This window comes from Empidonax traillii, unplaced genomic scaffold (genome assembly GCF_003031625.1).
Source record: "Empidonax traillii isolate 1590-97213 ecotype Southwest subspecies unplaced genomic scaffold, ASM303162v1 scaffold673:size468873, whole genome shotgun sequence".
Taxonomy (NCBI): Eukaryota; Metazoa; Chordata; class Aves; order Passeriformes; family Tyrannidae; genus Empidonax; species Empidonax traillii.
Window position 1 is genome coordinate 412,725 of NW_020955866.1, and position 12,775 is coordinate 425,499.

General features: G+C 39.3%; 1 protein-coding gene across 1 annotated transcript in view; it reads left to right on the forward strand.

The window, feature by feature from the left end:
• The window catches only part of CDC40 (cell division cycle 40), a 36,766-nt gene extending 26,371 nt beyond the window's left edge, over positions 1-10,395 (forward strand). Inside the window, exons 10-15 of the mRNA XM_027899515.1 lie at positions 1,000-1,101; positions 2,192-2,307; positions 2,392-2,525; positions 7,044-7,120; positions 8,905-9,049; positions 9,924-10,395. Coding sequence (XP_027755316.1) covers positions 1,000-1,101; positions 2,192-2,307; positions 2,392-2,525; positions 7,044-7,120; positions 8,905-9,049; positions 9,924-10,101 — 752 coding nt within the window. The 3' untranslated portion in view covers positions 10,102-10,395. The remainder of the gene's footprint in view (positions 1-999; positions 1,102-2,191; positions 2,308-2,391; positions 2,526-7,043; positions 7,121-8,904; positions 9,050-9,923) is intronic.
• The last annotated feature ends 2,380 nt before the right edge of the window (positions 10,396-12,775 follow it).

Sequence of the window (12,775 nt, forward strand, 5' to 3'; positions counted from 1 at the left end):
TGAGGGCATCTCATGCTCTGACGATCCCACCTTAAATAGGTCATTTCCTCTGTGCTGAGTTTCTAGTGCAAAAGAATGGGAATTTTTTTTTTTTAAGTTCAGATGCTGTCTTTGTTCATGTAACAGGTGCTTTTTGAAGCAGATAGTTGAGAGAGAGAGAGAGAAATACAAACTTCTTAACAGCCTTGAATACAGAACAAAAGCAGCTGCTTCTCTTTTTGAAATGGGAACATTTCTAGAACATTGAGTGAATATATGTTGAGTAACAATAAAGGAGTCTTTTTACCCCTAATATTTCTGATGACAGGAATGTGGCAAAGATGATGGCTCGAAAAAGATTCTCTCTCAATAGACTGCTCTTACTGAACAGTCAGATTCTTTTTCTCAAAAGGTCCTTATTATCAACCAGATTCACCTGTTATTTTGCTATATTTAAGTTACTGTGCCAGTATTTTAGCTAAAGAGATTTACAAGTCTGATGTAGTGGTCAGATAAAGGTATTGAGCCTGAGGGGTGACAAGGTTAACACCAGATGAAAGCATTCTTAATTTTCTGATCTAATATTTCCCGGTTTTTTAACCTGTTTTCTAATTATAAATGTTTCTCCTTTAAATATGTCTCCTTTAGGGTTTGTCTCTCCTATTTTTCATTAAATGTTGACATTTACTAGAGTGTTTTAAATTTCTCCTGAAATTCTGCTTATGTATCAATCTATGACACACAGTGGTTGGTTTTGTGCTGTTTTTGTTTCTCTGGTGCTTTAGAGGTGTGAGGAGTTTGGGGGTTTTATTCCTATTGTTCTTTAGGAGTTAATTTATTTTTTTTCACATGAATTCTTTACTAGTTCTCATGAAAAACTTCAAAAATGATTTTCATTTTCTCTTTGCATTGTTAGACTGGAGGATTTAACTAGAGTTTTTGTTTAAAACCACTCCCCAACAAATTAGATCTAAGCATGAATGGATGAAAGTTTATCATTGCGTTTTTTCTATTTTGTAGGACACAGTAAAGCTGTTCGAGACATCTGTTTTAATAATGCAGGCACTCAGTTTCTTAGTGCTGCGTATGACCGCTATCTTAAACTCTGGGACACCGAGACAGGTAGGCTTGTATTTGTAAGCATTGTTATGTTGCACAGCGTTTAATTAACAGTGAATATAAAGATATATTATCATTCAGGTGGTTTCCAAATATCTTTAATATTGTCTCGTAGCTCAGTGTTCAGCCTTTCATTACAGGGTGTATTGTCTTGTTTCCCCAACATGTTTTGCTGTTATCTGTATTGGGGCAGTTGACAGGACCTGTATACCTGTGTTTCATACACATTTTCATTTGGGAAGTTTGACAGTTATTTGTAATGCTAGAACAATTTTCAGGGAAAAAAGACAACATTTTGCTAGATCATTTAATTGCATGTTTACATCTACAGGGATAAATTACTCTTTAGACCTAAACATGCTTAATTTAGAAGAATTATCTCACTTGATCTTCAGCTTAACCTGAGCTTGAAGAATAAAAGTAGGAAACTGAGCTGCTGGGATAAAAAATTGGAGGGTAGGTCTGATGCTGTCACAGAACTGCCTTCCAGATGCTCTGTAACATTCCGCTACAAATAGTTTCTTAGGTTTCCTAAGTTAAATGTCCCTGCTCATGGCGGCAGGGTTGGAACCAGATAATCTTCAAGGTCCCCTCCAACTCAAACCATTTTATGATTCTATGAATTTAAAACAATACAGGATAGATTTAGTCAATACTCTTTTAAACTAAAGTCTCTCCCTAAGGCAGGAAGTTCTCATGTGTGAAAAAGTCATTAGTTCCCTGGGTTAGCAGTGCCACTAGTCTTATGCAGATGATAGCCAAAAAGGTGTCAGTCAGATTCTTCAGTCTTGAGTCTGAACTCAGTTATTTAGATAGAGCTTTTGGATTAAAAGGAGCAGTCATATTGTTTTAAAAGCTGTAGTAAACTTACAGAACAGTTTGTATGTGCACATATTTATGCAGCTGTAAGCATACAAATGTGAAAGAAGGTCCAGTCAAAGAGCAGAGCAAATTCTACCCTCTAATCTTCTCAAGGGCTTTAAGCCAAGTATTTTCTGCTGTTAGTAAAGTATTTTTTATCAATATCTGCAAGCAACCAATCAGCCCATAGAACTTCCAGCCTGATGCACAATGAATGGCTTTTCTGTTGCAGGGCAGTGTATTTCAAGATTCACGAACAGGAAGGTTCCTTATTGTGTCAAATTCAATCCTGACGAAGATAAACAAAATCTCTTTGTTGCAGGAATGTCAGATAAGAAAATTGTGCAGGTATTTATTACTGAGTATTTATTTCTTTAAAAGTTCTGGTATTTAGTAAAAAACAGATTCTTATTCTGACTCTTTTACTTGTAGTGGGATATTCGAAGTGGTGAGATTGTGCAGGAATACGATAGGCATTTGGGAGCTGTCAACACCATTGTGTTTGTGGATGAAAATAGAAGGTTTGTGAGCACATCCGACGACAAGAGTTTAAGAGTCTGGGAATGGTAAGTTTAAAATTTTCAATTTTAACATAAAGTATATTATGAGCAAACTGAGATGAGAGTTTATTTTTAAAGGTATACATAGCACATAAGCTGCTGGAGTGTACTGAGTTCCAGCTAACTGAGGAAGAGCTTTGAAACCCCGTTCTGGCTTAATGCTTGAGACAGTTCATAGATTTCCTCTTCCCCAAAGAAAACGTAAGACAGCCCTATCAGCCTGAAGCACACTGCGCTCTATGAGCGGTCTCTGCTCTCTCTCCTTTCCCCCAAGGGTGTATTAGTCATTAAATTAACCTTTTAAAGAAATGTTTGCTCTGTTACAATTAGTATGTGTTGGGTTTGAATGCTTTGAACTTGGATGTGCATAGTATTATATATGTTCGGCCCATGTTTGAAATAACTAGTTTAGTGCAGCTTCATTTCTGGTTTTCTGGTAATTTGGGGTTTTTTGGCAATCAGTGATACAGTATGAATACAATAGATGACAGAAAAGTGAGAGTCTGTCTAAGAAAAAATAATAAGAAATATTTTAAATGGCTTCCAATTTTTAACATTTAACCTGGGCAGAAAACAGATGTCTCCTATCTGAAATATTTTCCACAAGGTTCTAGGTACTAGGATTTTCAACTTAGGACACTTAAGATTTCTCTAGGATTTTAAATTTCATTTCGAAATAATCACTCCCATATCTTTAGGTATTCATTTCCTTTTGCTGTTCACACATGCAAAGCTGTTGCATAATACAAACAGTAGTTCAACAGCTCTGTGACTAATCAGTTCCTTCCCAGTGTTTTCTTTTTTTTCTTTCAACTTAGACAAGAGACTCCAATCTGTGGTATTGGAATGTTACCCGAGGAGCCAGCTAAATCCTCAGCATGTCTGTGATTGCCTGCTATCACTGCCAGTAGCAGCAGTGGGAATGACCAAAGTCTGGGAGCTCAGGCTTAGGCTAGACATAAAACACTGTCACCATATGCCACTCTGAGAGAGCCTCTGTTCAGTACTTCCTAGACAGACCCATGCATTTACTGAGCTCCTTAAAGAAAAATCTTTACAATACCATGTCTGCTAAGGAATGTCTTCTCTCTGGTGAGTGGGAGGATGATCTCGCTTGCACAAATGTGTTATTTCCTTAAGATTGGATTGCCCTTGTTCTGTGAGCTTTGTGTTGATGGCTGAAATAAATAGTGAAGTGGGTGGATTTAGTCACTGTGGGGAAGAGCAGGAAAGGCAGAAAGGTTCTGGCATGGGAACATCGCAACCTGATTGTTCCAGTAGCAGAAGATTTTTTCTTCTGAAGAAAAAATATGTGCTGAGCTTCTGGTACACTGAAGAAAGAGCTCCCTTGTTGAAATAACAGGGAACTCAACTGTAAGGCAGTATTCTGTAGTGCAGTTGTTGGGCATTTTTGTTTTATAAAGAGCAAATGTAATGCCATCTTTCTGAGCATGACTTGAAAACCTTTCCCTACAACCTACCGTGTTCTGTGTTAATTGGTCTGTAGGCATATTTCTATAATTTCAAGATCCAGATTTTTGAAATGCCTTATAACTAAGTTAATACATTCACTAAGAAAGCTTCTGGAGCTTGAAAACTTCCATGGCAAATTCTTTCTCAAAACCTTTTTTCCTAAGTTCATAAGGAAAATTATCTGCTGCTTTGGGTGATTTGGTTACTGCACTTACTAGTACTATTCTTCATATGTTCTTCAGCACAATATTTCTTCAGTATCCTACAGAGACAAAGTGGAAGTAATTACGACCTGAGGATGGCCTTAAAAGCCAGTAATTAAAAGCTGATCTAATTGCTTAGTTTTAATTGTCTAGAGGAATTTTGTAGTGTGTTTTATAAACACTTTGACTTGGCCAGAGCTGGTAAAGGGATGGTATGTCTTGACTTCATCACAGTGAGGATCTTCTGAGAATTTAAATCTCCTTTTCCCAGGAGTTCATCCCATGCATAGATTTCACTGTGCTGTGCACTGAATTGCAGGTAGTTGGTTGCCTAAAGTTCAAACTGTAAGTACAGCACAGTTCCTTGCAGACTAAGTGGTTTGTTTAGGAATATCAATGGGAGTACTTGAAAATTTGCCTAGCTTTGCATTTCATGTGATTAGATATTAAAGTTGGCGTGGATATGTGTGTATGGATTCTGTGTTCTCTTTTCTAGAAATGCAAAGTGTTATTTGTCTTTGCTTCATTATGTGTCTGATCCTACTTGGATAAACAGTGATTTGGGCATTTGACCTTGGAGGCTTTTATTTCCTTTTACCTCCAAGTCAACCAGCAAAGCAAGAACTGTGCAGTGGTAACAGCTATTGTGCTGACAGGCTTGGAGGCTTGTCACCTCTATAAAGCTGTGCCCCTCAGCAAGGCCTCTTCTGTTCATCATTGCTGGTAAAGATACTGTAGTCTCCTGAGAGAGCTCTTCATGACATGTGGATCCCAAAACTGGATTGGGTTGGACTTGGAGGGTTCGGTTGGTTTGGCTGTTTTCCTTCTTTTGTTAAAAAGATTTTTCTCTATCTTGCTTAAGGAAAAGGTTGTATCAGGACCCCCCAATATAACACACTAAATCTTGGCCAGCAGATACCACTTTTGGTATTTGAAACTTTTCAGCCTTTGAAATGCTATGAAGTGGGGAAAGAACTTGAAAATATTTAAATTTTAAAACTTCACCAAACAGTATATCACATGAGATTTGAGGTTGGGCAACCATGATAGCATTTGTCTTGGTAATTTTTTTTAACATTTTTTTAAGGGAGCAGGCTGGTAATACTTATTTAGCAATTTGGAAGTAAATGTGAGACATAAATGTATCTCTTTATTCTGCCTAATAGTTTTAATGCAGCATATCCTGCAGCTGTCCTAAGTGTGTCTGGTAGGTATCAACATAAAGCAGACCTGGTGTGGAGAAGAAAGGCAGAGCAACCTGTGCTGCATTTAAATTTCTGACTGCAGTACAATTCAGCATTGGAGATGAATCTTCTGGGACGAAACTTTGCTTAATAGGGCTTTCAGTGGGATTGGTTTTACCTGGCACTGAGGACTTCAGATGACTGGTGGTCTGCAGGAGTTTTGGATGGTGGGAGCTGATCAGGACCTGGCCTTACTGCAGCAATAACCTTGTGTCCTGTTGCAAGTGGGGTTTGAAATTGTTTGAGTAGGATGTGGGGTGTGGCACTTCCTGTGCTGTTGTGCTGTTCTGTTAGTCAGCCTAAGAGGTTATGTGAACTTTTTGTTACTTCTTTACTTGTTTGCTGCCCAACAGTAGTCTTAGGTCTGCCTGTTTGGAAGCCAGTTATCCCTGGCCTAGAGCACATGCTTTTATCCATGGAGTGTATTAAGTGGGTTGCCCTTCTTATGCTGAGGGGTAAATGATTTTAACATTTAACACACAGGAGCATTTGTGTCACTTCTTGACAGCAGAGCAGCTTCTCACCCTGCTGCCCATGTTCATGCTGTTTATTGCAAGATGATGGGGAAAAAACCTACTCCACAATAAAACAGGATTGTAATTACCTTGCTAATGTCGACCGTGTTGCCATTCAGCAAGGCTCAGGCAGCTCGTACGAGGCAGCCACCCACGCTCCCTGCTCCCTTCTGCCATGTGAGTTAGACAATGAAGTCATAACCATCCCCTTTGTATTAATTAATGTTGCTACAGAACATTTTGCATGTTGTTTTCTGCTGAATGCATTAATCGAATCTATTTTCTGCTGGAGGTTTCTTTTGCTTAATGAGAAAGCCATGCGCATGCCTTCCCCCTTTGCCAGTCTTCTAGTGTAGGATATGAGGAATACTGTGAATATGCACAAACCGTTAGTAATTCAATTTATGTAGTAAAAACCAAAAGACAGTTCTTTAGAGCAAGGATCAGACTGTACTTGTTTTTTCCCTAGGCCTCTGCACAGGACAGTGTCTGTTCTTATCATACACTGGCACAGTCCTGTATGCGATTGAGCCCGGGGACTTCTCCATTCTGTTCAGCTGTGAACATTTGGAATTGGTTGGCATCCCATTTGGGGAGATTAGGAGGAAAAGGGTATTGTCAGAGAGATGAGAGAGTCTCCTGTTTTCTTTTCCTTTCAAAGAAAAAGGGGAAAAAAAGGCAGAAATATTCCAGTTAAAAGTCAGTAAAATATTCCAGTAAGATATACACACATATATATATATATATCAGTCTGTTCTTGCTACTTATATAAGAATTCTGTATGAGCTGCAATTATAATGGAGGCAGTAAAGGATCGTGGTGTTACAGTTTTATTCTGAACAATTGGAATTACGATTCTGCATTAGATTCTGGGTCATTTGGTGGGGGTAAATTCACGTTATCGGAGGTTATGGTGTGGCTGGAGCTCTCTAGGTGGACATCCGTAATATTTTTGATCTTTTGCATATTCTTCCTTGGACACCATGGTATGTTCTCTAGGGTTCAGTCACTAAGTAAATCAGCTGACTGGAGGCAGCTCTTTGGATGATCTCCATGTCTTCATAAAGCACATACTTCTTCCTTTTGCAGGGACATTCCTGTAGACTTCAAGTACATTGCTGAACCAAGCATGCATTCCATGCCAGCTGTGACTTTGTCTCCAAATGGTAGGTTAACACTTTACTGCCTTCTTAGCCCTAATTTACTAAGGCATGTGTTACTGATTATATCTCTGTAATATTGCTGCGTTGCATCCCGCTCTCACCTATACTACTCCCCTTGCCAATCACTGTGTGATTGGACTGGATCTGGTTTTGATTTAAAAGTCTTAAGAAAAACACGTATGTCAAAATGAGTGTTTATATCAGGGTAACTATCCATTTAAAATTAGATCTTCATCCAGACAGGGCAAAAGGACTCTCCTTTCATAGAGCTGCCATGTGCTCTTTGCTGTATTTGAAATATGAAGAGAAACAATGGTGAGAACTGACAATAGTGGCAAAGTACTAAACAAGTTCAGTAGTCCTTGTGGTGCCACTGTTATAGGAGAAACTGATGTTGTACATGATCCCGTTCCTTTCTGTTCTGAATATAGACCAAATAACTCTGGCGTAAGAGAAATCCCAGCTTATCTCAGTGTTTCTTTATGTTAATGTTTCACTGGTTTATGTTCTTCAACTAGAATCATACTGAAGGAGGAGAAAGGTTTAGGGGCTCAAGTAATCACTGAAAAGCCTTCTTACAGGACAAATCTCTGTTATTTGTTTTGGCCAAATTTAAATAGCTTTAATGTCAGCATTATTAAAGTGTTGCCAGATTTGCAGTTAACAGTCCCATTATGCTGAGTAGTGGTTGGTCAGCTTGTTGCACTGCTGACGTTTCCAGCCTGCTATCAGCATCAAATTGTATTTGCTTTGCAGTGTAAATGTTTTATTCTTAACAAACTAAGTGAGTTCCTAATATTAAAAGGAAGATTCTGGAGAAAGAGGTAGCTGCATTTGAAAATGTTAGCTTCCTAAGCTGGCCTTTTTCAACCCGGTTTTGAAATTGCACAACTTGCTCTACTCCAATTTCTTCTGAGCAACTTAGGAAACAGACCTTTTTAAAAGTAGAAGAGGAGAGTAACATGCTTGGGGTACACACTTCATTTGTTTCCTTGGGAGGCTGAAGACAATCCTCAAATTCCAAACTAGTAGCAGGAAGAGTGATCAGGTGTACAGTCAGCACATTTTATGTTATCAGTGTTCAGGTAAAACATCATAAAGGCAGTGACAACATGCAGAGTTCAGGACAAGAAGTCTCTATTCTAGGGTGTTCTGCAGCATATCATCTTCATTGGATTCTCAGGCAGGAGTTAATGCACTGCCAAGATGGAAAATGAGATAGAGTTAAGATTAGAAAAGCCTTCATGTTTTCTTTTACTAAAATATCTTTATTATTGCATTCTATTAAAGCAGTGAATACTAAATAGTTGCAAAAATATAAGTATTTTCAGACTCCTGAGTCTACCTTAGGCTTGTTTTTTCCATAAAGAAAATAAGAGATGACTGTCTTAGAGTACCCACAAAACAGGTGCTGAAATAGATTGCAGCTAGATGGGGGGTTTTCCCCCTGATCCGAGCTACCTGAGTGTATGCACCAGCAGGCTTACTCCATAGCTGAAAAGCTTAAGAGTATGGCAGCGGGGCTGGTGCAGCACTTTGTTGTAACAGCCAGAGCTTTGCTAGAGTCCCGAGCGCATTTTGTAGGAATAGGCATCCCAAATCTTGTCAAATGTAAGATTTTGGCTCTTGCCAGTTGTACCAGGCAGAAGCAATGTCAGCTGTTACACAATGAAAATCTGGATTAAGATTGTGCAAGAAAAACCATGGAAATCTCTTAAAACTTTCTAGTTAAATCTCTTTCTTCAGATGCAGCACCCTTATACCACCTTTTCTTATTGAATTTATAGGGAAGTGGTTGGCTTGCCAGTCAATGGATAACCAAATTCTGATTTTTGGAGCTCAGAACAGATTCAGATTAAACAAAAAGAAAATTTTCAAAGGTCACATGGTAGCTGGCTACGCCTGTCAAGTGGATTTTTCACCTGATATGAGGTAAGTTTTCCTGGAAATGAACTTCACCTTAAAACTCGCAGGTACAGACACTAAATTTCTTTTTGAATCCTCTGCAACATTCACGTATGTATCAGCTCAGCAATCAGAGTTCCTTAGCCAAGCAGTAGAACAGAAAGTTTACTCTTAGCATATGATAGCACTAAGTTATACTTGGGGATTGCTCTGAAGAACATTTAGAAAACAGTCTGGGTAGTCCAGATCCCCTATTCCCCAAAGATGATCTACATTACTATTAAACCATCCGGAGACTCCCCTCGTTTTGCCTCATCCTGGCGCAGCATAGGAGGCTTCCACATCGGACTCACATCTGGCTCCTTATTGCACATGGTCTGCAGCACAGGGTCTGTTCCCACAGCATTGTCTAGAGTACCTGTTTTCCCAGTTTCTAGGTCTGGTGTGGGTATCCTCGTTAGTTGTTCAGACAACCACCCCTTTCTTCCTGTTGGCTTAGTAACATGCCCATACACTTAGTGCCATATGCACATAAGACATCAGTTACTGTAAAAACTGGAGAATAACCTCAGCAAAACTGGAGGGAAAAGTGTGTATAAATTTTAGAGGAACTTCTGGCACTTTCTCTTCTGCTGATGCATTCTCTTTGGTTCCAGTCACACAGTGTATGGTATAATCGCATTGCTTAGCACATTTACCTCACAGTTGATGAATCACCTTCTGCAGGACTTGTGCGCTCTAGAGCGCAGCGTGAATGCTAATTTTCTGGTAGGTTTGTTTGCAGCCTGTCAGACAGGAAGCTCACTGGGGGAAGCTCCTTTCTGTTGCTTGCTGTAACAGTGTTATAATACAAGCAGTCTTGGCACATGATACAACTTTTATTTTAATTCTGTTAATATAGCTATGTGATATCTGGAGATGCAGATGGAAAACTAAACATCTGGGACTGGAAGACAACAAAACTCTACAGCAGATTAAAAGCACATGATAAAGTCTGTATTGGTGCAGTGTGGCATCCACATGAAACATCTAAAGTCATTACGTGCGGCTGGGATGGTCTCATTAAACTATGGGACTAAAGAGGAGACTACAGAGACCTTAAGATGCAAGTCCTGCACACATCTGAGATTAGAGTGAATTCTGCTGTAAGGGTGGGTAGATGTGTGTAATACTGCAGTTCTCAGCTCGCTGTATATATGCACTAAAATCCAAGAAATCTTCAGAAGGGTCAACTGAAAGGATATAGTTCTAAATATGGCATCTGGGTATGAGGAGCTGAGGTCATCTGAAGCATGCAGAATCACATGTTAGTTTGTCCTGTCACTGCTTGTGAAAAACATTCTTGTAAAATAAAGTAATTTTAAGAAAAACTATTTTTGTGGTTCTGGCTGTCAGAGATGTGAGGAGGCAAAGGAGAAAACCAGCAATTGTTAATTTTCTTCCAAAAAAAGAAACCTTTGGTACCTACTGCGAGAGCTGGAAAAGATGTGTTTGTTTACCTGGTTTTAGGTGTTATTTTGTTGTCACCAAAATACTTCTGCCTTTATAAAGCACAGACCCACTTACTGAGATTTGTTAATTCAGAGTAGAAATGAAGAACTAATTGGAAGCTATCACGTGTCAGGTAAACTCTAGCAACTGAAGACTGCATTCATACATAGTTTCTTTCTGTAGAATCATGATGATGACCGACTTTCACCTTTGCCAGTAGTCCTCATTTTCAAGATTTCGCTCGTAATGGTGGGGTGCTATGTGTTTGGTTTTTGTTCCCCATATGCTGCTTTTGTTCCGATAAGCATGACATATTTAAAAAAAAAAAAAAAGTTAATGTCTCTTGTTCAGTTTGGAATAGCTTGTATTATAAGCCCCATGAACGTTTTGACAATTTAATGTATGTACATGTCACACTTTTTCTCTCAAAAGAACTTATTTTTAATAAATCTTTTTATAAAAAGTCTGCTTATTTTTATTCATTTTTTCCATCTTGCAGTGTCCATATAAAATATTTTCTATCATTAGGTATTTTAATTTGCAGTTGTACCAGATAAACTCACTCTCTAGCAGTGTTCATTCAGAACTAATGCAAGCTGGTAACAGGAGAAAAAAATATTTTCAGTTCCTAGTCTCCTCTGTTTTTGAGCTCATAATGGAAGTAAAAACACGTAGCAAATCTTATCCCTTTGATCGGTCTTTTAATTACAGGTTTGAATTATACTATATTGTTTACTGTAAATCCAATCACTGCTCATCCATTATCACCAACAGCAAAGGAGTAATTGTCTTAATTGACAGCAGGAGAGAAGCTGAGGCAAAGAATCCCAGATGGTCTAGATGGAAGGAAATGGATCGGTTGTTTTGTGGGTTTTGGGTTATTTGGTTGCAAGACAATTCTGGTCTTTCACAGAGTACTTACACGAGGTAGGCCCTTGTGAGTGAACATGGAGCTTTGGCATTTTTAGACCAACTCTAAAGCTGAGCTCGAGAGTCGATCCAGTGTCAGTTCGTGCTGGTGGGTAACTGCACCAAGTTTACACGTTTCTGTTTACTCTCCCATCTCAGTAGCCTTGTGTGCCTGCAAAACTCCACACACTGTTTTCACAAGCAGTGGATATGGGTGGTAACTGGGCCTTGCCCAGCCTTGCACCCATGCGAGTACTGAGATAGGAAATGGTAGAGCCTGGAGAGAGAGAGGGAAGAGCTGGTCCAGCATGTCCTGATGACTGATCTCCTTTGCAGGGAGAGAAGATTCTGTTCCTGTTTCTCTGCTCTTCAGGGTGTGGGTGGGAAAGAGCTGCTGCTGTCTCACAGGGGGTGGATTTCCAACAGGGTGCTTTTTATAGGGAAGGTTTGATTCCTGAGCTGAGAGTTGAGCTCTGGTGTATGCTATGGCCCAGGTCCTGCTTCAAGAAAGGGGGCTGAAATAATTTGGGGCAGATACAGTGTGCCCTGACCATTGACTGTGAATATGTACAGGGAAATAGGGAGGAGAGGAGGAATGGAGCAAATAGATAAACTTCTCACAGGAACACATATCAGCTTTCACATCAGAAACACCTTTCCCAAATGCCTTAAAAGCATTTAAATCATAATACACAAAATGCTCGGCTCTGTCACTTGTGCTGTGTTTTTCCATGTATCACTGTCATGGTTTCCAGCAACTTGAGATACATATTTAAAAATATGTATATGCAAAGTATAAAAATAAGTGTATAAACTTGCAGTAATATATTGGGTGTTGTCTTTGGAGGAAAAAAATGAGAAATGTTTCAATCAATTCTGTTGGAATTGATGAATTGGGATTAAATGTTTGCAGCAAGGCCAGAATTGGCATTCCCCTAGAAACTTTCAGATAAAATCCTTTGTCCCTCACAGTTGGTCACTTCGTTAATCTTTTGTGGAATTTCTCACATCTGCATTGAAGCCTGCAGGGGGAATTTTTATGAGGATAATTCCCTCTTGTCAGCTTGAGAGTTGCAAACTGCAAAGCTTGTGTTGTCAGCTAGTTTGCTGTGCACAGGGATAGACGGTGTGTCAGTGTGGTGCAAGTCTAGACTTGACTTTCCAGCAGTCACATGGGAAGAGATTTCTTTCTGGACTAATCAACTCAAATCATGTCCTTCTCTTCTATTCCTCACTTCGTGTTTCACCCGAAATTGCTCTAAGTGTTGGTCAGAGCAAGTCTAGGCTGAACCTGGCCCTTGAGCAGACAGAGCCAGGGAAAAGGCAGTGTTGGGAGAAAAGGAAAGCATGCAT